Raw genomic sequence first — 23876 nt, 5'->3', positions numbered from 1 at the left:
CTCTCCTGTGAGGGCCTTACTGTTCATGGTTTATGTTGAGCTCTTTATTGGAGGCCTCAGCTTTGAAAGTATCAGCATATATTGATAAGGATGGTCAGCGAGTCTTTAATTACGTTTCTGTTTAAGTTACAGAGCTTAAGGCTACACTGAAGCATTCTAATTTTAAAATTTATGCCTTAACGCCATTCAGCCCCAGCTGTTTATCTTGATACCAGTTTCTGTGTCAGTGATGGTGATGAGCTTTATAGTACTCATTTTGTTTGGAACTGGGGAACTTTGTACCATGTAGAATTGTCTGGCTCCCATTTACACTTTGTTTTTTTGTTAATCTTCACCCAAGGATATTTTTTCCATTGATTATTTTAGAGAGAGTGGAAGTAGGGAGTGGGGGAAAGGTGGGGAGAGAGAGAGAAACATGATGTGAGAGAGACATATTGATTGATTGTCTCCCACATGTGCCCTGACCGGGATCGGGGATTGAACCGGCAACCGAGGTACATGCCCTTGACTGGGAATCCAACCCGAGACGCTTCCATTTGTGGGCTGACACTCTAACCACTGAGCAACACCCACAGGGGCCATTTACACTTCGGTTGGTTGTATTCTTTGAACACATACTTTCATTAAAGGTTGTTTGTGATGCAGGATCCCCCCATCCTCCTGTTTGGGTCGGTGCAGGTTCTGAGGGGCCTGTTTGGTCAGTTAGAGCTGATGACTACGGGCAATTCTACACATGGGAGGCTCTGAGAGCGTCTTTAGCAAGTATATCAGTTAGCTGGGTTGGTTCTTTTCCTCTCCACTTTCTCTGTTCCTTTTGTTCTGGGAATTGTAAATAAAGCCTTTGCCTAAAACAAATGTGCTCAGGATGTGACATGTGCAGCTGACACATTAGGTAAAAATAGAAGCTGCTCTTCCTTAATCCTCACTGGATTCCTCCTCCCGGCGCCGGAGAGAGGCTCCTGGAATATTTGAAGCAGCTGGGGGGCTGAGTCACCAGCTTGGTCTCAGGAAAGCGCACAACTTCGGTCCTCGTTAATCTTGCGGCCTTAGAGAGTTTAGCCAGGAATTGTCCTTAAAGCAACAGAAGCCTTTGTCCTGGGCCCCCTAAGAGACAAGCGCTGGGCTAACACTTCTCGTTGGCGTGGAGTTCTGCTGCTTGCAAGTTAGGTCTAAGGCTGGCCTCACACGGAGCTGGGCCCTCAGAGCGCTGCGCCCTCAGACCATTAGCTCACTCAGCATCCATCGCACAGCGTCCCTTCTTGCTGGGCCTGACCTGTCCCCCGCCACAGCAGCCCATTGTTTTCTAAACCAGGAGGCAGCGGTTCATTATCTTGCCTGTTGCTGTTTTGGGTGGGCATCTTTTTTACCTGAGGGCCAGTGCTCCTCAATTGTTTCTGTTCACCTTTTTAGCTTCAGGAGTCCATCTACTTAGGGCCTCTGCTTTAATTTTTTTTTTTTTTGTTTTATTATTTTTTAATCCTCACCTAAGGATATGTTTTTATTGATTTTATGGAGAAAGGAAGGGAAAGGGAGAGAGAAAAACATTGATTGGTTGCCTCCTGGGGGTGCCCCAACTGGGGATCAAACCCACAACCTGGGCATGTGCCCTGACTGGGGATCAAACCCATAACCCTTCAGGGCACAGGACGAGGCGCCAACCGCCTGAGCCACGCCGGTCAGGGTGGCCTCTGCTGTACTTTAATAGGAGATGTTGAAGGGATGTGAATGTTAACCATGAAACCTGCAGTGAACATGTAGCCCAAAGGGGCGATGGGCTTAGGGAAATTTGATTTTATTTCCTGGACAAGTTTGGGAACGTTTAACCTTATAGCATTTGGAAGATTCTCATCCCAGATCATTGGCATATTTTCTATAGGTTTATATTTTACTTAAAAATGAAGGGTTTTCAAAAAATCCATTATTAAGAGTTGAAGCCAAATCAGAATTGGAGGAGACTTATTAATACAGTTTTCTTTTAAGGGGCAGAACTTATTTGACCTCTTACAATGAAATGTACTTTCTCAAAGAATTTCGTAAAGCAGTTCTTAAAAAGCAGCATCGGTAGCAATCCTCAGATAACAGTCTGTTGCTTTACTGTTTCATATGCTTTGAGTAAGAATTATTTATTGTGAATCATGCAGTTTTTAACATGCTATTTGTATAATCAGTGCCCCACATCAAAAGGAGTTTCTCCATCAAGCTCTCTTCAAGGAAAGGGAATATTTCCTTATTTATCAAAGTCTCATTTGTGAACAAATAAAACAAAAGGCAGAAATTAAGATTTTTTTAATCTTAGCAAAATACACTCAGATATAAAACATTGATCTTGGTTGCTGTTGGTCATGTCAGATCTTACATCTTAACCCACTAAACTGAGAGAAATGTGGTTTCACTGGAAGTAACAGAAGGTTCAGAGATGTTTGGATCAGGACTGAATACAGGAACGTGTGGCTGTAAAATGTGCAGAGCCCCCTGTGCTGGGGCCAGAGCAGCACTGCCACCTTTCTCTGCCCAGCCTGCCCCCAGGCCGGGGATGCATCCGGAGGGCCACTCCCGGCCACAAGGCCGGCTGAGCTCCCTTGAAGCACGTTGCTAGGACCCTGAGCCCGTGTGTGTCCGTGGAGACAGCTGTGTGATGCTGTAACTGTGTTTCAGATGGTAAAGGACGACTGTGAGGATGATGCCCACGTTTTCAGGAAGGCGGCCAATGACATCACGTCGCAGCTGGAGATTAACTTTGGTAACCTCCCTCGTCCCGGGCGCGGAGCCAGAGGCAGCACTCGGGGAGGCCGGGGAAGGATCAGAAGGGCAGAGAACTACGGACCCAGAGCAGAAGTGGTGGTATGTATTGTATTCTATACTCTGGCGTTTTCTGAAGCAGCCGAGAGGGTAGGGATGCCTGGCCCTGCACGTGTGGTTTTGGAGGGCCATGGATTCCTCCACCTAGTGTGGGTCTGATGTCGAGGTGTTTGGAGCGGTGATGTCAGCATCCTGGGCATCAGCTGGGTACAGGCTGTTCTGTAGCCCTGGCCTCCAGAGTCTCCAGGGAGGGCCACTGCCTGCCCTGAGGGTGTGCTCAGAGAAACCCACTCGTCTGCGTCAGACGTTCCCAGGCTTGGGATCGAGTCAGGTGTCCTGATGACTGCTGAAGCACGATGGCCTGATTGCAGGCCTGTTGTGCTTTCAGGGTGGACAGAATCCCCTGCGACCCCCCTTCTCACTCAGCCAGGTCTGCCCTGCCTCCAGTGCTGCACATGCCGCTCCGCACTGCACGGACCCTTGCCCGCTTCCCTGGAACAGCTCCTCTGCCCTCCCCACTCAGAGGAGGCTGCTTTGATTGCATTTCCTTCCAGACCAGTTCAGTCTTGAGCAGGGGATTATCTCCAGTGGTGACTTCTCACTGGTGTGATCATTGATCCTGCTGGTGGGTGGCAGCAACCGGGTCTTTATCATTTCCCCCAGGGCCTAGCACAATGTAAGCATCGTGGGTGCTTCGTAAGTGCTTTATGAGCAAATATATGAATACCTGCTTAGTAGGATCGGGCACAAGGCCCTGTGGACAGCGCGGTCCGTGGAGTCCTTACGACGAGCAAGAGCCCCTTCTCTGTGGCTGGTCTTGGAGATGTTCCTTTTTCTTAATCCTCACTCGAGGATATTTTTTCCATTGCTTTTCAGAGAGAGTAGAAGGGAGAGGGAGGGGGAGAGAGAGAGAGAGAGAGAGACATCGATGTGAGACACATCAATTGGCTGCCTCTCAAATGCACCCCTAATGGGGCTGGGGATGGAACCTGCAACCGAGGTACGTGCCCTGGGCCGGAATTGAACCCGAGACCCTTCAGTCCGCAGGCTGAGGCTCTAACCACTGAGGAGACTGGCCAGGGTGGAGATGTTCCCTTTGCCGCCCATTCCCTGGCTCCCAGGAGCGGCCCTGGGAGGAGTGCCTACAGGTGGTTATACCTGTAAGCAAGAGCAAAAAACACCACAGTTTTTTCTGGGTACATTTGAGGCCAGGCTGGAGAAAGGTTTCTGTTCTGAGAGCAGGAACTATCCACTGTCTCCCTCGCAAGCAGAGCTGCAGCCCCGGAGCCCTAGTGTAGAGTGTGCTGGCGTCGGGCTCTGTCCGCCCGCCGCCCCGTGCTCTCCCAGCTCAGAGCTGGCGGCGGGCCCTGCCCCGCAGTCAGGTTGCAGTTTCACAGCCGCGTTCTCTGCTCGTTCACTGAGGATCACACCTGGGAGAGCCCGCTCTTCCAGAAAAACCTTCCCTGACCGTCCCATGCGTTCTTGGCCCCCAAAGTGCTTTGGACACCCCTCCCGTGGGCCCCTCCCCGGGCGTTCGTTACTGAAGTTCCGGGCTGACTCTCCCGTCTGTTTCCCTTCCCCTGCGAGCTGCCCCAGGGCGGGAACTGTCTTTGATCATCCTGTGTCAGCTTTCCGTCTGCTGACTGGATGGAGCACGTGCCAGCTACAGAGTCACTCAGGAAGGATGGGGGAGGGAAGGTGAGGGCACTGCCAGGCGCTTGCTAGAGGGGACAGGAGCGAGTGAGAAGGGGGCACCCTTCAGCCTGGCGGCTCAGAGGCAGCGCCTCACCTGCCACCCACAGCTCGTCTTTCCCTGGCCCCGACTCTGCCTCAGTGTGTGGCCCCCCGCCCCTAGGTGAGCACGCCCGTGCCGCTCACAGTGCTCTCCCCAGGTGGGAATGGGTGAAATAACAGTTGGTTCCAAAACTTTTCTTTCAGACCCAAGACGTTGCTCCAAACCCCGATGACCCTGAAGACTTCCCTGCTCTGGCGTGAGGGCCCTTTCCCTGGCAGCCTGGAGCGGCACTGGCATACCTGCGAAGAGACTTGTCTTGCTGTGGGGAAGAGACTCTAAGGACAATAGATGTTGCTTTTCCCCCCTTAGTGTGAATTCATTGCACTTTTTGGCTGGGGGTGGGGGTGGGGGGGTGGGGATTTTCCCAGATGCTTGGAGCTGCCGCAGCTGCGGTTCCAGTCAGGGGTTAGTCTGGCACTTTCCCAAGAAGGTGGTGAATGGGGATTATTTTTTTATTTAAGGACTTACAAATGAAGTTAGAAATAGTGTTCAAACTGTGTACATAGAGATTGTAAAATAGAATCTATCGAGTCTCCGTAGTAAGTTGTATGGACACTGGGAGGCTGCGTCCTTGGTGTTAGAGGAAATACACGTACCTGTGGTCGTTAACCTAAAGCAGTCACAGCCTGGTTTTCAGAGACCAAGAAATTAAAATGCAGTTGTATTTACCATTGACTTGTGAATATTACACTCCTGGGATTTTTTTTTAATCCTCACTGGAGGAGTGAGGATATTTTACCATTGATTTTTAGAGCCAATGGGAGTGGAGGGAGGGAGAGAAAGAGAAACATCAAGGTGACAAAGAAACATCAAGGTGACAGAGACACATCGATTGGTTGCCTCCCACACGTGCCCTGACCAGGGCTGGGAGCTGGCCTGCAGCCTGGCGGGTGCACAGGCGGACGCTCTAACCAGAGTCTCACTGGCTGAGGCTCTCCTGGGATTTCTGAGTTCTGCTTTTCATTTAACTAATCGTTTTAAACAGCTCTTGTGCAGCCACTGGCCACCGCTGTGACAGAACTAGGGAAAGCTTGATTTTCAAACGGTGATTTAACTACCTCGTGGTTTCTGTGTGTCACTTCCACACCACATGTTTAGGATAAATGTGCATATCGAGTGTTTGGGTGATTTTTAGGATGACTATTAAGTATATGATTTTTAAAATCATGTTAACCCACCAATCAAATGAAAAGGGGTCCAGGCGAAAGCGTTGCAACTTAATACCGTATTCTTTTCTCCTCAACACCAGCGTCGGAACTCGGCGCCTGTGTACAAAAGCCGTGTCCTGGTCCTGGCGGGGCCTGTAGACGACCAGTGTTTGTTGTTTTTTGTCAGTCCTCACTGGTTCCAGTTCGAGTTCCTGTTCTTTCCTTTGGTGAATGTTTGGGGTTAGGGGCAGCCTCCCAGTCCCAGTGGCTCCCAAGTCCCCGCGAGGTTCAGTGTGGGCGCGGAGGCTGCTGAGAGCTGGGGCGGTGCCCCCCCACCTGGCTGAAGCAGTGCGGGAGCGTTTGCCTGTTGGCACGGTTAGTGTGCTTGTGTTCGAATGCGGACCTTGGTTCCAGGACCTGCTTTCTCCTGCGTTGCTCTGCTGTCTACGGCGGCTGTGGATTTGAACCCAAGTGTTAATAAAGGTTGGTGTTCCCGCCCAGCTCTGTGTATAGAAAACGGGATTGTTTTGCTCAGACCAAGAGAGAATGCGAGGAAAAGCCCCAGTGACAGTCATGTTTTGTTGAAAAGCCGGAACTGAACCAGCTGCCCTGTGACAGGCGGCGGGGGATCTCAGTGGGGGCAGCCGACCTTTGCTCCCTTGTCATTAATGTCCAAATACGGAGCCCCATGAACGGCTTAGTTTATTCCCGCTCCCTGGAAAGGACACTGAATGGGGTACCTGATCCATGTGAAGGGGTCCCTGAGGGCGACTGTCACCGGTGCAGCTGAGGTGGACGTGAAGCCCTCGTCTGGAGTCCGCTCTCCTTTGAAGATGAGTAAAACGGGGCCCTTTCAGAGCCCTCCCCCCGTGTTGCGGACACGTGCAAAGCCCACAGCGCTACACTCGATGTGTTTGCAAACCAGGTCTTCCCCAGCCACCGAAGGGGCCTGTGCCTGGAGCAGTCTCGGGCCTGGGGCTGAGAACGGTTTGCGCCGGTGGTTCTGAGCCTGTAGGGGCCTCGTCTGCACCAGGGCTCCCTTGCCAGGGGCTGAGGCAGAGGCTGCCGGGTTTCCTCAGGCGGCGGCGGCAGTCGGCCCCAGGAAGACGGCCAAGGGCAGGGGGTCCGTAACGTGCTGTAGGGCAGTCAGAAGAGGAGGCAGGAGGGTTATGTGCTTGGCCCTAAACTCAAGGTGAGGCCTTCCAGGCCAGTTCCCCCAGGCTCCTGCGAGGGGCTGCGGGGGCCGTGCTGTCGTGGGCAGGGCGGCTTCTGGCTGGGACTCTGTACCAGGCAGACTCACCCCGCAGAGGGAAACCTGGGCCTGACAGACTTGGGAAGTGGAGGTCAGCGCGTCTGAATTCCCCGGGCAGGCGGGCCAGCTCCAGCCCGACCTGGGCCCCTTCTCAGCCAGGAGGTTACCGCTGGACCTCGGGCTGCCAGCGCAGCAGCTGAAGATGGAGCTCGGTGGCACGTCCCAGAACCTGCAGCTGGGAGACCCCCACAAATAAGTGTGACCCCTGACCGCTGTCACCTCTGCTCATCTGACAAAGTCAGGAAGAGGCGGGCTGGCTCCTGGAGCCACTGCTGGCGGCACAGCCTCGGGAAGGCTAACCCAGTGTCCAGGGCATCTTTAGCTTTGTGTCGATAATGAGCACTTAATATTTTCATCGCGTGCAGGGAAGGCCCCTCAGAGCCTGGAGGCCGCAATGGGCAGCCCCTGGTCTAGTGTTCCTTTTCCTTCTCTGTTCACTGGCTTGTCCGTGCCATCCCCCGTGTGCAGGTATCTCGGGCGAAGGCATGCTTGTCCTTTGAAGCCCCACCATGTGGTGCTGGCAAGTCCCGTGGCGCCGTGGACCCGGGTCTGGGTCTCGGAGCTGGGAAGGGGCAGCCCTCTAAGCTGATCCCGGAGCCACGCTGCCAGCCGCGGGCATCTGCCCGCCCTCAGCCTCCGCACAGCACCGCCCCGCTGGGTAAGCAGTTTCACTTGGGGAAAGGTCCCATGTTCCTTTTGCCACTGCTCCGTCTCCCCTGGGTCACCATGTGAACAGCCACCCTGGGCCTGGCCCTCCTCTCTGGACAGCGGCCGGGAGGCAGGCCTCGGGCAGCTGGCACTACTGCCTCCGGTGCGCCCAGCATGACGTCTGCCTGGCTCTGTCCCAGAGGGGCCTGTATTTATGGTAAAGAGAATGAAGAAGAGAAGCAGGTACTTAAAACAACTCTTTACTGTAAAATACAATACAGATAAAAGTGCAGCCCGGCTGGGCGTGGCTCAGCGGTTGAGCGTCGACCTAGGATCCAGGTGATCGGGGTTCGATTCCCAGTCAGGGCACATGCCCGGGTTGTGGGCTGCAGCCGATCAATGACTCTCTCATCATTGATGTTTCTCTCTCTCTCCCTCTCCTTTCCTCTCTCTGAAATCAATAAAGATATATTTTTTAAAAAGTGCAAAACCTCCTTGTAACCACTGCCTAAGTCGAGAAGCCGATGTCCCCAGAAGCCTGTCCACAGTGACAGTGCCCCGCCCGACAGGAGGCACTGCGGCAGGTGCACCACGCCCTTCATCCGGATGCCTTTTCAGCGAGAGCCCGCATTGCAGAGCCTGCGTGGGGACGCCAGCACCCGAGAGGCTGCTGCGCACTGTGTTGCAATCGTCTCATCGCTTTAGTGGGGACGGGGCACCATCCTCCTGGCTCCCGAGGCAGGGATGGGATGAGATGAGGCAGATTCTGTTCCCCTGCCCGGTGCTCTTGCTACACACTCCTGACACTTCAGTTAATGCCAATCCCCTGGGCAAACCTGCGAGGAGAGGGATGGGGAAAGGCCAGGGGAGCCACCGAGTGTGTGCCATGTGCTGCTGTGAGCCCCTTGCCATGGTCGTGAGCTGTGTGGCGGGACGAGCAGTGTTCCTGGGAAGCTTCATCAGGTCTCCGCACAGGTGGAGCTGGAAGACCTGAGGCCACGGAGAGGAAGTTCAAAGTGGGCAGCGAGCTGGGGCAGGTACAGGCGGGGCCTTCCCGGGCCTGGGAGCCTGCAGGCCTAACAGCCCCCGACACCTCCCCAAGGCCCGTCTCCTTGGCCACGTTTCCCGTGACTCAAGGCAATAGGACTTGGTCCACCCAAACCACAACGGCCTTGGAGCCCATCACAGCTCTACTAGGGGCAAAGCAGGCCCCACGCGTGGGAAGCCGGTCGAGCCAGTGGAGCCGAGAACCAACTGCCTTCTAAGCAGTTTCTTTGCAAAAACGTGGCCCGGCTTCAGACGGCTTACTTGGGAGCACACAATCCTGTCAGCTGGGAAGTGCCTGTCATGTGAGAATGGAGGGGCGTCACTTACACGTAAGTCCCTCACCCAGGACGCTCAGTTCTCAAGACCCTGGGTTGGGAGAACTATTTCCTGCCAGAGGCACTGAGGACACCGCCCCTGGCGTGCACTGTGCAGCCCTGGGACTGCCGTCGATGAAGCCTGCACTCCTGTGCTGGGGGCCCCCTGCACGTCCCGCCCTCTGAGAAGTCCCTGGCAGCGTTACAGCAACAGGGAGGAACCTTGAAAGTATGTTCTGGTGGTGGGGGAAAGACAGTGGGAATGAGCTGGAGAGGTTTGCAGGAAGAGGGGAAGGGAGGTCGAAAGGAGAAATGCAGAGGCCGAGGGCCCAGGAGGCCGGTGGCAACCTCTCCCCTGGCGCCAGCCCGACCCAGGATCCCTGGAAGGCCTGGAGGGGCCTCTGGATGACTGGCGAGCAGGCTCCTCTATGGCACACCACCAGGGGGCGCCCCTCACGCTGCACTGTGTGAACAGCACCCATGGAGCTGGACAGTGCACAGCCAGTGAGGCCACTGAGGGCCTGTTTAAAAACAAAAAATTTTTCATGAACTTTTCTAGGGAGATGGGCTTCGGCTTCTACCAGATAGTCACAGGGGCCCCTAATGTAAGCAAGTTCAAGAAACACTGTCTACTGGGGCTTGGGACTGAACCGCTACTAGAGAGGTGCCTGCCTGGTCCCTTCCCCAGCCCAGTCATCCCCCAGGTCACCTACAGGGAGGCCCAGTCTGGCCCGGGGCTGAAATCTCAATACCAAGTGAAAGAACGAGGCAAGAGCTCTTGCTGAGGCTGAGGCGTGCGCCTGAGAAACAGGTTTAACTTGCACTTGGAGCGAGCGTCCGTCCGTCGATCGCTGCTGGCCAGGGCAGACCTCTGGAGGTCTAGTCCCTGCGGAGCCCGAGCCAGGTTAAAAGTCGGTCTAGAAAGTTTATAGCCCGAGACAGCCAACCATCGCTGCAGAGGGAGGAGGCAGAGTTGCACCGACACCGCCGAAGCTGTCTGAGGGAGTTGCCGGGGGTGGCAAGGACTAGTTGCATATGCCGGCCGAAGACCCCGAGCGCCATGCTCTAAATTCCTCGGTAAACAGCAAGGCAAACTTGGGGTTGGCCACAGCGGAATCACTCTGAGTACGAGTGGTGCAGGTGACCACCAGCTGTCCCCCCCGTCCTACCCTGCCCAACAATGCTGAGTGAACACACGGCTACTTGGGGACGGTCGGTCGCCGGCCTTTCTATGGCGCTCCCGGGTGTTGTCCAGCTCTGCCCCTCTTGGGCAGAGACGACAGGCCTCGCAGCCGCTGTCGCTGCTACACCACAGGGGATTGGCCAGGCCCGGGCAGGAAGGCAGTTTGCTCACCCACCCAGGACCGGACGTGAAGTCTCAGGGGACCCCAGTCTCACGAAACTCATGAGTCCTGTTCCCAGGGCCAAGCTCCACTGCTGCCCCCTCTGTAAGCGACACCTTTCCTCCAGCCCCTTCCTCGGGCCACTGGGGCTGGGGCCAGAGCACAATGGGGTGGGAACAATCTTCACTTCAGTGTCCCCCGAGCCTCTGGGGCTGTTTTTATGACGCCCAGTAAGCTGTATTGGAGGCTCGCCAGCCTGAAGCTGAAATGTGTGGGGGTGTCTGGACTGCCCATGGCTGGGAGCATGGCTGGCATTCAGTAGGGGAGTGGGGACCGGCTGCATTCTCCAGACAGTCCTGTGCAGGGACAACTGTCCCGCCTGAAAGCCTCCCGTGTTCCTTAGAGAAGCCCGTGCGCGCTGGGAAGAGCACTGTCCTCCAAGTGAAACGCGTAAGCCACACCCCCGCCTCCTCCAGTGGGGGTCTGGCCCTGGCTGGCGGGAAGCCTCCTTACCTGGACCTTGCCGTGTGGGTGGAGCACCTGTCATCCAGAAGCACGTCAAGGCCATGCGGACTTGCTAGCAGAGAGAGAGACGCGGTTAGAGCCGAGGCGAGGTGGCCAGATGTGCGAGGGGCGGTGTGGAGGGAGCGTGTCCACGCCCGCAGGGCTGGGCCAGCACCCAGTGAGGAGCTGGGAGAAGTGGTGAGACTCCGACAGGGACTTACTGTGCCAACCACTTAAAAGACAGAAGGCCCCAAATCTGAATAATGGGGCAGCTCGAAGACAGGACTCTGTATAGCAGGGAGACGCTGGCACGGTGCCCTGCTGTTCACCAGCTCAGCAGTGAGCCGCTGCTGAGGGCGCGAGTACAGGGGCTGTGCACTGTCACTGTCCTTTCGGAGAGCATTAAGGCAACATTTCCATTTTTTAATTAAACAATATATGTGGCTCTTAGGAATGTGCCAGGCACCTGTACTAATTAACAAACAGTAAGTCATTCAATCCTCATACAACCATATTAGATATTGTCATCCTGGCTCCAAGAGCACAGCTGATAAGAGGCAAAGGTTTGCACCCAGACAGTCTGGATCCAGGATCCGTGCTCTGAACAAGGACCCCAAGCTACTTTCCGATGTGGTGAACATCAGAACTTGACCATTTTGCATATTCTTGACCTAGAAATACCTCCGGCAAGAATTGATCCAAAGTAAATACCCAGCACCCCCCAGGAGGAATTCACAGGTGGGAACGTCCGTGCAGCGTTGATGGTAAAGAGAGCACCCAGAGCCAACCATGACAAGGCTCCTTCCTTGTCACTTGCTCTCAGGGAAGTGCCTGGGGCCTCAGGAAGGGGTCTTCCACTTCAGCGTGCCCTGCCTGGCCTCTGGACGAGCCACCCTCAAGACTTACCTTCATGCATGAGTTTCTCCATTCAAGAGTCAAAATAGTTTGACCTCTTTTAATACACATGAAATTATACTGCAGGCACCAAAAATATCAGATACTGAGGGACCATAATCTATCAAAATCAGTCTTTACCTAATCACCTACAGAAAATTATCTTAAATGTAGAAAAAAATTTATTGAGAGCTTTATACCAGACAGTTTTGAGTGTGCTGAATGTACTATCTCATTTAATTTTCATGCATACCGTTAAGGTAGGGACTCTTCTTCCTGTTTTGCTTAAATGGAATGAGGGGTTTAGCAGACTGTCCTTGTGGTAGGTGGGCTCTGGACAGTGTGGTCAACACAGAAAAGCAAGTACCTCCAGGGCCAGGGGTCTCAGAGGCTCCTCATCCACACCACACAGCCCTGGGAGACACAGCTGCTCCCAGGACAGACCCCTGGTGATTGCATCTGCAGCCTGGTAGGCTGGGGCCTCGCCGCCAAGCCTGCCTTCCCGGCACTCCTGCGCTTCCAGCTGCTGGGCCCATGACAACCAACCAAGCGCCAGTGGGTCACCAGGAGGGCACATGCCCAGCACTGGCCTCACGTAAACCATGGAGGGAGCAGGGGGACGCTGTAGCTTTCAATGGAGAGCAGAGCCTGCAAATCCCACTCTGGCGGCAGGAGTCTGGATAGCGGCGAGAAGACCCGTCCCTCTGGTCTGTGCTTTGAAAACTCACATCCCAGCACGAATCAAAGCCAAGTTCCTAGGGAGCCGGGCAGGGCCTCCTTCAGAACAAGCTCCTGGGTCTCAGACACAACCTCCGCGTGCCGACCCGGGCAGTGTCTTTAGGACCCCGCCCTGCACGAGGCCATCATGAGGGAAGGCGGGGGAACAGCACCCGAATGACACAGGACTCAGCACCGGCCCTGCCTTTCGCCCAGCACTTTCATCCCGACCTTGGCAGGTTCGGGGCTACCGTCTGACTGTAAGATTCCCAGAGCCTGACTGATGTGTCGTTTCCAGAAAGTGAAACCTTTGCGTCCTTGGAGCTGGTGGTGGGTGTGCAGAATGACTTCACCATGGGAGCCCCCCCACTTGCTCACTGTCTTATCCTGGGGAAGGTGCTGTGGACTCAACTGTATCCCCCAGATTTTTTAAGCTGAAGCCCTAATCCCCAATACCTCAGAATATGACTGGATTTGGAGACAAAGCCTTTAAGAGGTGATGTTAAAGTGAGGCTGTTAGGATGAGCCCTCTCCCGTCTGACTGGTGTCAAAGAAACCGAGATGAAGACAGAGAGGGGAACACCAGGGACAGGGCCACGGAGAGGGGCATGGAAGACACCACACTGCCGACCCCGGGGTCTGGGCCCGCCTCCGGAACCGCGACAGCGTCCCCTTCTGTCCCCTTCCATCGTCTCCTCTCAGCAGCCCAGGTGGCAGTGTTTTGCTATCACAGCCCCGGCAAAGCGATACTTCGGGTCACAACCGCACTGTGTGCCAACCACGCCCCCCACAACTCAGGACGGTCAGCACGTGAACACAGAAAAACTAAGGATTGTTTGGTTAATACTTTTAATTACATGATTATAATCATACAATTTCCACTCTTCAACATTTTGTATAAAACCAGTTACAGTACACACGGTTTTTCAAACGCAACACTACGTATCAAACTACATAGATATGCAAATTTACACGCTGTTTTGAAGCTTCATCTTAAAAATACCTTCAGGAAAATAAACATTCATTCAACCAATTCTCTCAGCTTTATAAAATACGGTTAGAAATATACATTTTAATCTTAAAAAAAATCAAGACAATGACTGATCAAATACTGATTAATCAGTTACATTTTAAAACTTAATCTGTACATGAGTGCAGGTTAGATAAAAGTATGCAAGTTATCAATATAAAACTGCAGAACTCTGATCAGATGAACATATCTGCTGACAGTTAATTCTACTAGGCAACTGAGGAGGTAATTTCCTACAGTACAGGCGAGCTGGCCAGTCCTTTACAAAAGCCCAGCCGTAGTACTTCTCTTAGCGACATGGAGAACGCTCAGGTTCGGGGGAAATGGAAGAGCAGCAGCTGGCCTCGCAGGACAGTTTGAGTGGGAGATAACTATTAAAGAATTAAAGTAGGCTTTTAAGTTGTTTTTGATGAGCACTGCTTTCCAATGCGATAATTACTTTAAAAACACACAAAGAGAAACAGCCCCTTTCACAACGAACGTTGAAGGAGTGCACTGCTCACTCGTCACGACAGTGAGTCAAGCAGAGGAGTGGCACCCGGAGCTCTTGGCACAACACGGCCCAGACGCTGAGCCTGCCCAGCTGCCCAGCCAGGGACCAGGCTCCTGAAGGAAACACCTTCATCTCGGGAAAACAATGGGCAGCGCCTCTAAAACTTGTCTGGGCCCCGGGAAAGAGGTAGAAACCACCCCTGAGACGGGAGGTCAGGGAAGGGGGGGTGGTGACTGGCTAATGGGATCAAGTTTGGAACAGACCAATCCTGGGGACCAGAAGTGCAGCAAGCGCTGGGAAGCAGCCACGCCTGACAGGTGAGGCTACTGGTTTCGGTGAGGCTGTGCTCGGGACCTGCCCTCCTCACCGCAGGTCGGACTCCTAACTCCCTAGCTTTCCTTTAACACAAAACAGAGATCTGTCTACACTTCTAGGTACCCAGTTTTGCAGACATCCTTCCTTTGGACTGCGCCTGGCTTTTGATGACTTGAGTCCCCACAAAGCTTCAAGGGCACCTAAAAATATTCATTTCTAATTTTAATTGCAATGGGAACTGTGTGGTGTACTTTCAGAGCTATTTAAGGCTCTGAAGTTAAAGGAATCTCTCCGTCTGACATGCCGTTTCACATTCCATAGCAACAGGTCTCCTATGACAAGGGCTCAAAATTAGAATCTCAGAAGGTTCTGGGTGTGAAGGTTCGGTTGGGGGGAAAAAAGAATCAGTCCACTCTGAGTCAGAGCAAGAACTTTCCACCAGTCCCACCCAGAGGCTTCCTGGATTCTAGATGTGCCCCCGTGAGTTTAACGCTGTTGCTATGCCCTTTTTGTGTTTCAAAAAATGACTATCGAATCATTAGTTTCCTATGACCAATCTCAGGAACAAGCCTGTTGCACACAAGGAGTTTTAGAAAGAGCCACAGTGACAGCAATGCTAGCTGGGTACGTGAGCAGCCAACACAGGGCAACTAATAAAATAACAAGTACTGTGGTTAACACTGAAGCCCAAACTTCTCGCTCGTGGCCAAGACACCAAGCGGCTTATTCGCTGGGAGGGAGTAGCAGCTACTGGATCTGAAGTAATAAAAAGGCAAACTGAGCACGGTTCGGACGGGACTCTGACTTTCACAACCGCCTGGGTTACCTACGCAGGACGTGGCCTTGGAAAAGATACAGGGAAGGAGAGCTGCCCTGAGAAAGCGGTGCCGGTGCCTGGGCGAGTGCCTCGCACAGCCTCCCGGCACAACACAGCGGATGGAATGTCTCTCCTCCCACCCCGGGCTTACTGAGCAGCGCTCTTCCCGCCAGGGAAGTGGGTCTTTGGGTCCAGCCCCGTTTGTAAAAGCTGGTGGGGCCCGACCCCCACAGCCTGATGCGGGAGAACTGCTTGTTTAGCCAAAACGGCAGCGTCTTCCATCTCCCCTCAGAGTCAGTCGACCTCACCATTACTCCAAGAGAGTCAAAACCAAATGGAGCCAAGGCCTTCCAATTATTTCTGCATTCACAGACTTTAATCTGTTTATACCAACTACTTCCTATTCCTCAGTGCTGTGTAAAAATGGAATTGCCTACTGACCTCACTCACTCCTCTTGTATTGCGAAGGCGTTTTGCCTACAATACTATGCCTGTTTTCTCCAAACTAGGACAGGCCAACACTGGTTAACAATAACTAAAACCATTCGCTTAAAACTATTTGAAAAATATTCTCTTATTTTGGGCCTCTTTTTTGTTTTTTTAGCAGCAAATAAACTCTGTGATTGCTCTACATCACAGACTCCGCTGTGTTTCTGTAGGGGTGGAGGGGGGAAGGCACTCTGCAAAGAGCTGATTCCCTAATGGAAGGCAACAGTGAGTATCTTATGGACAAACTGAAATACAGACGTGAATAACTGTCGCTGAAACCAAAGGGTGTGCAAACAGCCTTGGGCTGATCACATAACAGAAAAAGTCCACAATGCTACAGAGAAAGACCCCAATAAAGCAGTATGGTTGTTTTTCTTAAGCCACCATTATTTGGGATCCAAAGAGAAACTGTTTCCAAAGAGAAACACCAAAAGTGTGGGCTTTTTTTTCATGCACAGAAGGAAACATGATTTTAATTTGTATGACAGGCAACCAAATAGTGGGCAGCCTTGGAATTCTTCAGTTCCTAGATGACATAAAAGGAATGACTTGCAACAGTCTTCCAACTCTGAGGCCAGTTTCTCCTCCTGAGGCTTCTAAAGCAGCTACTGCTACGCGCCTGCGAGGTTTAGGTGACAGCCCACCTGCCACCACTGCCACACCATGCAGCAGCCTTCACACGGGGCTTTCGCGGGGTCCTGATAATAAAGCACTCTGTGGTGGAACACAAGCAGCTTGGGTACTTAACAGTTAACATGACGACAGTATTACAAATATCAAAGTGAAGAGAATTACACCAAATAGTATCAAATTACAGGAAGTACCATTTCAGTAATGCCTGTTTTATCTTTATAAACTCTGACACAGGGCGAACAGAAAATAAATAGGTAAAAGACCTCCATCAGATCCTCCGTTCCTCTGAAGGCCAGCAGCTAGAGTGATTGCCATCACAGGGACACACATGCACCACAGAGCAGTCGGCCCTCCTGACAACAGAGGGCTCTGATATTTACACCTGAGACTAAATTTACAACAGCTTTTTTGTTGTTCAACGTGAGCCGTTTCTACCACGGGAGAGCCGGGTTGTCTTCAAGTCACCACTTGTACCCAAGCCCATGCAGTTATTTCAACTCCAGTGGACATATTCTTCACTGAACAAACTTCTTAGGTGGAAAGCAGCTAAGGCTTTTGCAATTTTGTTTTGTTTCCAAATAAATTGTGCTAAGTCCTGTTGTAGTTCTGTTCCTAGAGTCTTCCTTCAGTTCTGGTCACAGCTTTTTACTTAACGCAACACTGTTTTAGTCCTTGAAATGGAGGGACTACGGGGGAAAAAAAAAGGATTTTACCATGAAGGTTTTCAAGTGTCCCACAGGCAGTTATCAAAGACAAGGAAGGCAACATACTAAAAAATATTGACATGCTAAAGTATACACTTGGAATAATTCTTTAATGACAAATACTTCGGAAAAGACAGTACAATACCAACCATAAAGACAAGCAGGAGAGAAAGGCAGAGCAGAAAAGGGCTCAGTTCTGCAAAAAATAAAAAATAAAACAATAAAAAACAATAAAAAAGGGGGGGTGCAGAAGCAGCGGAGCAATGAGAGTACCATAATGCCATTAAGGGCATTTGCTGCAAAGCATTCCTTTTCCTTCTTCCCCTCTGAGGAACCAGGCTGTGGGAAAAGTGAAGAGAAGGGAAAGATAAAGGAGTGTTACTCGGTTACCCCGAAGCCGCAGCGCGGCCGCAGCTCCCCGCTGCAGCGCTTCCAGCGCGGCCTCGCGGGGCGCCGCACCGCGTCTGCCCGCAACTAACTGCCGCCAGCCATCCTCACGCTACCTCCCTGGTTTCCTTCCGCCACTTATCACCTGACACTTTCAACTAAGTAGCAACTTCCAGAGAAAAACTGAAGGAAAAGGGAACAGAAGAACCAAGCCGGATCCGGAGGGGCCCTCGCGGGGCGCAGACGGCGCGCACGGAGCAGCGCGCCCAGGTGCGCGGAGACCGCGCGGCTCCGAGCGCGCAAGTCCGGGTCCGTTCCCAAGCGGGAGAGCATCTGGAATTTCAAAGGGAGATTAACATTTTAAAAGAGCGGAGGCAACCAGCATTTTTAAAAAGAATAGCTACAACATCTGGGCCTGCTACGGATGCACTCGTGGAGGTGATGCAGTAACAACACATTAAAGCCCAGAGGTGATGAACGGTCGCCAAGAGCGGAGGCGCTAATGGACAAGAAGCAGTGACAGGTATGGTGATGGCAAGAATCACAAACGAGAAGACTTAAAAAGCCCCCCCCCCACAAAAGTCCTAAAGGCAGCTCCTCCCAAGTGAAGGGCTGGTGAGGACACTCATGGTTTCAGAGGCCAAGGAAAGGGCCTCACAACATGAGCCATCAGGTGCAAGGTCCCCCAAAGCAATGGACACTCGGTAGGTTTCGCGGGTGGAGCAGAGTGATGGTCCCCAGCGAGGCTACCTGGAATAAAAACAACTCTCCTGTGTGACAGCTCTTGCAACACGGATGGAAGGGAAAGGGAAAGGGAAAGGGAAAGGGAAAGGGAAAGGGAAAGGGAAAGGGAAAGGGAAAGGGAAAGGGAAAGGGAAAGGGAAAGGGAAAGGGAAAGGGAAAGGGAAAGGGAAAGGGAAAGGGAAAGGCTGCCGCAAAGAAAGCGCGTACGCGGAGAGCACCGCGGCCAGCTGCGCTGCGCCCGGAACCGAGGCGGCGCCCTCCGCGGGCCCCGCACTGAAGCCGCCGGCTCTGCCCGGCTCTGCCCGGCTCTGCCCGGCTCTAGGGAATCTGCGGTGCGTCCCCAGCTCCAAGGGCCAGTGGGAAGTTAGAGCGCGTTGCTTTACTGCTTCCCACTGGGGGCGGGTGCGACAGGCGCCCCACGGCCGGCACCGAGGGTCTGCTGGCATCAGCCGCCCGCGCAGCCCGTCACACGACTGGGCGGAGGTGTGGCCCGCGCTCGGCGGGCACCGGGGGGAGCCCCCGCCGCGCGGCAGACAGGGCGCTACTTCCCCAACACTCGCTTCTGGCGACACTCCTACTGTCAGGTATCTGCTCTTTTAACGTGTCTGCGGAAGTTTCCCCAAGTTGCAGGGCGCTCAGTAGACTCAGCGGCCCGGAGCGCCTGCCGGGGGGCCTGGGGGTCCCGGGCAGCCCGAGCGCGGAGATGAGGGGCGGCGCCCGCGGGGACATGGCCACCAGCAGCCGGGCGACAGGAACCTGCGAGGAAGGCTCCGCGGCGCCTCGCCAGGGTTCACAGTGTACTCGGGAAGCGTGTGCTATTTTTTTTTGTGTGTATTGGTATCTAAAGAAAGAATAATCTTAGCTCATATTATTTTGTCCTAAATCAGATTATGTACAGAAGTGTTAATTCCTTTATCATCCTCCAACCAGAAAAACACTATTCAGTAGGATGAAAGCTTCAGGCTACAGCTTGGCTGCCTCCACCCCCATTATTTCCTAGAAGCAGGGAGTGGGACCCGCACATAATGTACTTGTCTTTCTTTGGTGAGCTGTAGGTGGCTCACGAGGTGCCGTGAACACCAGCAAACCCTTGGAGGCCAAGGAGACCCTGCGCAAAGGGGGTTAAGCACACAGTGAAACCCAGCTAACCCTCACTGGTTCATTTCTTTGCCCCTCCCAATCTCTGAAAGTCCGTTTCAGAAAATTAAAAGAAGCCTTTTTGCTTTTCAGCACTATCCCCAATGCCTGGAAACGGCTTTGGGCCATTTCAATATTTAGTCAAGCCTCCTCGGTCTGAACACGACTTCAGACCCTCAGAGCTCACTGCACATGAAGCACCTCTGCTGAGAAGCACAAGTTTCGGTCAGGAGACAAGACCTAGATGGAAAAACTGTCCCAGGACCACGCCCTCAGCGGATCAGGGTGCAACAGGGCACACCCCAACCGCTGCTGGACTCTATTCTCTGCAACCTGAAGAGCACAATCCAAAAAAGCAGGTTAAATGTGCAAGACACACTAGACTGTGATGGGAGCCTGAGCCATGACACCTAAAAAGATTATGTCCATTCAAACATGTCTAACTATCACCAACAGCAAGCTTCTTGTTTGAATTTTTAATAGTTTAATTCACCTAAAAGTATCAAAGTTAAAATATTCCCATTTCACTCCATTCATTGTAGAAAAGTTAGGGGAAAAAAGAAAATGATTAAAAAAAATTCCCCAACTGTCCAACTAACTAGAAGAATTGTTAATATTATGGTATATTTTCCTTCATCTTATTTCAAAATACATATATGGAAATATACACATTTATAAATATTTATATGTCTATACATTTCTAGACATACATAAAGTGTATTGTATACTTACAAAATTAGGGTAATACTTCATAACAATTATGCATGGCTCTTTTCATTTACTGCTTCAAGAGCATTTATCCAGATCATTGAATTTTCTTTAAAAACATGATTCTAGATTCATTTGGTATAATCCATCAGTCTTTAGACCATTTCCTCTTTCTCACTGTTATAAATAACATTCTGGTTTTAGGTTATAATGTACCTAAGTCTTTGATTTTTGGTATTTCTCTAATATTCTCAGGTGGAATTAGTAGTATGAATAGTGATACCTTTCTAATGAAAAATTTAAAACCCTAAAATCATGAGTCAGTGCCCAACTCTCAAATACTTGTCCTGGGGCACGATCACATTCTCATATAAGTGGAAGTATGCAGTAAAATTGTCCAAGGGAATCAGCAAAGAGGAAAAATGGCAGAACTGAACAATTTTCTTAAAAAAGCAAAACACACAGGGCTGTACGGTTTGCCAGAGAGTGCTGAGGACATGGGCTACTGTAGGCCACACCAGAGACTCGCTCAGCACCAAAGACGGGCGCTCACCGCAGGCCCAACCTACAAAGGTATGGGGACAGAAAACTGAAAACGCAGCGCAAAATTTGTGCAGGATGTTTTACTGAAGTCGGGCCTGGGCCACCTTCAGGTGCCGGTGTCTGTTAGAAGGGACCTGCTGCGACAGGAGGGCAGAACCTCCTACAGGACTACAGGCGGCCACCTCCAGGCAAAGACACACAAACATGGAGAGGGTGCCTGCCTCCCACTCCTGAGATGACAGTATGTAGGAGACCTGCTCTTCCCCCAAGAGGGATCTGTTTTTAGAACACGTTAAAAATAAAAGGTCTGCCTTCAGTTCATGACAGACCTCCAAAGACAACAGTGTGTAATGGATGTGGTCATAGAATACGTCCATTTTCTTTGTGAATGAAGGACGTGAAAGATGCTGGGCTTGAAGTGAAAGAATGAGCCCCCTGGGGTGTGGACTGTGGCCAAGAGGACGGTCCCAGGTAAAAAGGATCACAAACTCACTAAAGTTCACGTATTTCCACCATCACGCTTATTCATAGCGAATTCTCCAACAATTATGCTGGTATCTGATACACAGAAAGATCCTCCACGTCCTGACAGACAGCTTTGGGAATCCTTCATTAAAAACTTACATATACAACATTTGCAACTTTCCCACATTATAACCTAGAGACCACACTTCCAGTGCTGAGAATCACCTTTAAAAACAAAATTAAACAAAAGCCTGCGTTAAAATGGTCCAGGATGTTCTTAGATGTTGAAAAATCAAACACATTTGATTAGTTTCCCATCTCGGGACTCTGGTTTGGCCTAACTTCACTTCTGTCACCAGGAGATTAAACTGGAAAAACAATGCTTGGAACTTTTCAGAAGAGTAGGGTTCTTTTCTCACCTTTTAAAACTGCTTTTTCTTGAAGCAGATCTGGTGGTTCTTTTAGTAATGCCTGCACTGCCAGAAATGTTAGGTTCAGGTGTTTTACAGCTCTGAACACTGGACTGAAGAATTACTCTGAAAACAGTTGGAAAAAAATAAGATTATATCACTGAAACAATTTTCAAATACTTGACACAGGAAGGAAGTTTTGTACTTGAGTGCAAGTTATTTGATGGAAATTGATAGGATTTCCCATAAACACATTTTTACCTTGAGGCTGTTTGAAATGAAGCATCTCATTTCCCTGTGAAGGTTAATTACACACAGATAATGAGAGCCCTTTGTTTTTGGAAAGCAAATGACCAGGCATTTCCAACAATTCCCACACTAAACAATCAGTAAAACAAATGTTTGTGTCCCAAAGTAAAAGGAGATTCTCAGAATTCCTGTCATAAAAACAAGAAATCATTTAACCCCCCCAATTTAAAGAACGTGAACATAAATATCTATCCAGCATTTGCTCCTCAGAGCTGAGGGTAAGGGCAAAAAACCCTGAATCAATACCAATTTTGTATAACATTTCAAACTTTAAGAGCACGATCAAGCAAAATTTGAGTTTTGTCTGGATTACAACTACTTACTAAATCACCAAGTACCATTAACAAAAAAGTGAAACTGCTTGAATTTTATGAGACTTGATTTAATTAAACTCTAAAAACCTCAAGGAAGTGATGCTATGGGAATAAATTATACCAGAGGCAAATTCATGAATCAGAAAGAACTCCCTGAGATTAAGCCTACATGCAAGTAGAGGGTATTTTTAAATTCCTCACTCAATTGTCACAGGGAAAACATCAAAAGATTTTATACACAATTCCTTTCTTCAAGAGACTGAAACGCAACCACATTTATATACAGTACTCAACTTTTATTTCTCTGTGAGAGAAAACACTGACTTGAAAAAGGTTCCTCCTCTCATGTGCAAAGACAAAGGTAACATAGCCAAGAACAACTGACTTGAACCCAGCTCATAAAAGTAAAAAGAAACCACTCCAACAAACTAGTAGTCCTACCTCCTATGCCTGTATCACCACCATGTTAGTAAATAACCAAAGCCAGGTCCTTAAAATGTAGTATAAGTTAGATTAGTACAATTCCTATAATCTTAGCATTACCTAAAGCACTCAACATTCAGTATTTATTAAAATACCTACTTCCCATCACTAAAAAAACCACGATGGGTTGTATTACACCAGAGCAGAAGTCTGGAGGCCGGTGGTTTTCCAGCTGTTTGAGGATGAGAGGGGGCAGGGCTGAGGGAGGGGCTGCTGTCCAGGTAGGATCTCTGAAAGCCTCAAGAAGCAGGCCTCACACCTCGCTGAGGGAAACTGATCCGATGAGCCAATACTGGACTCAAGAGTTCTCATAAAGCTTTATTGTTCTAAATACTGAATGTTCTAGCAAAACAGAAAAAGCATATGCAGACACAGTTGTGCGATTCAAGACACCAACTGTTCCGGTACATGAATCCTATCTCTGGAAACAAGGATTGATTTTAAAATTCTTTCTGATTAAATAAAAGAGGGGGAGAGATTTAGTAGCCTCTCTTAAAGATCTGAATCTAGAATTTTTCATAAAAAAAAACCAAACAACAAAAACCAGCCAAGGATGCTCCCACAGCCATTTCTGAGCCCAGGCCCAGGGCCCAGTGCTGCCTGTGGTCCCGAAGCCTTGCACCCACTCTGCTTTATCTCCATTTCTACAAATGGAGAAAATGAGACTCCTGTGGGCTTGTTTTAAAATACCACCTACTTTTCAAATGAGGCCACTTACAGCCAAAAGTGTAGACGACTACCACACGGTAAAATCATTAATATGAGGGAAAGCAAGGGCCAAAATATTGCCTGCTTAGGAAATTTAAGATCTCATTTCTTAAATTAACTATACTGAAATGTTTAAATACTAGTCAAGACAAGAAATTACTGCTAAATCAAATTTTAGGCTGACCAGAAACGTGTGTTTTTTTAAAGTATTTTAAAGTATCTATAAAATTAGTGTAAATAATTAATGTGAAGAAACATAATAATGTTAATAGCCAATAACTTATTTGTGGAACTTGAAACAGCATAACAGACATTTGGAATGCATTAATCACAGGTCACCAGTTGTTTGCATTAACAGAGCAGTTATTACATCTGTAGGTTATGCATCAATAAAGTGGGAAGAACCCAGCAACTACACTTAGCTATTACCTGTGACAGCCTACAAGTAACACCTGATAAGGTGGCATAAGCTGGCACTCTGCCACAGGTAGTGTGGAAGAAACCACCTCCCACCTTGCAAACCAGGCCGATCGCGTGGCTTTGCAGAGCAATATTCAGCATGTGTATTTGTTGCTTTACAATCCTTCTTATCTCTTGTCCACACTGCAGTATCTTCTGAGCCCCAGTATTCCGAGTTTGGACATGACACCTGCAACTTGAACATTG

General features: G+C 50.5%; 2 protein-coding genes across 10 annotated transcripts in view; one reads left to right on the top strand and one right to left on the bottom strand.

Annotated features, from left to right (window-relative positions):
• Positions 1–4902, top strand: part of HABP4 (hyaluronan binding protein 4) — a 31591-nt gene extending 26689 nt beyond the window's left edge. The window contains exons 7-8 of the mRNA XM_087822602.1: positions 2656–2841; positions 4738–4902. Of these exons, the coding sequence (XP_087678728.1) occupies positions 2656–2841; positions 4738–4794 (243 nt within the window). The 3' untranslated portion in view covers positions 4795–4902. The remainder of the gene's footprint in view (positions 1–2655; positions 2842–4737) is intronic.
• Positions 4903–13353: 8451 nt separating this feature from the next.
• The window catches only part of CDC14B (cell division cycle 14B), a 78210-nt gene continuing 67687 nt past the window's right edge, over positions 13354–23876 (bottom strand). For 2 of the 9 annotated variants that reach the window (XM_087822595.1, XM_016206656.2), the window contains exons 13-14: positions 21406–21522; positions 13354–17341 (exon numbers count right to left, since the gene is read on the bottom strand). In XM_087822595.1, the coding sequence (XP_087678721.1) occupies positions 17086–17341; positions 21406–21522 (373 nt within the window). In that variant the 3' untranslated portion in view covers positions 13354–17085. Of the gene's footprint in view, positions 17342–21405; positions 21523–23876 lie in introns of those variants that run through there. The other 7 variants (XM_087822598.1, XM_016206658.2, XM_087822600.1 and 4 more) reach the window with 4 other exon arrangements.

The sequence above is a fragment of the Miniopterus natalensis genome, chromosome 12, assembly GCF_054644295.1.
Source record: "Miniopterus natalensis isolate mMinNat1 chromosome 12, mMinNat1.hap1, whole genome shotgun sequence".
Taxonomy (NCBI): Eukaryota; Metazoa; Chordata; class Mammalia; order Chiroptera; family Miniopteridae; genus Miniopterus; species Miniopterus natalensis.
This window is presented reverse-complemented; position numbering and strand designations above follow the sequence as displayed.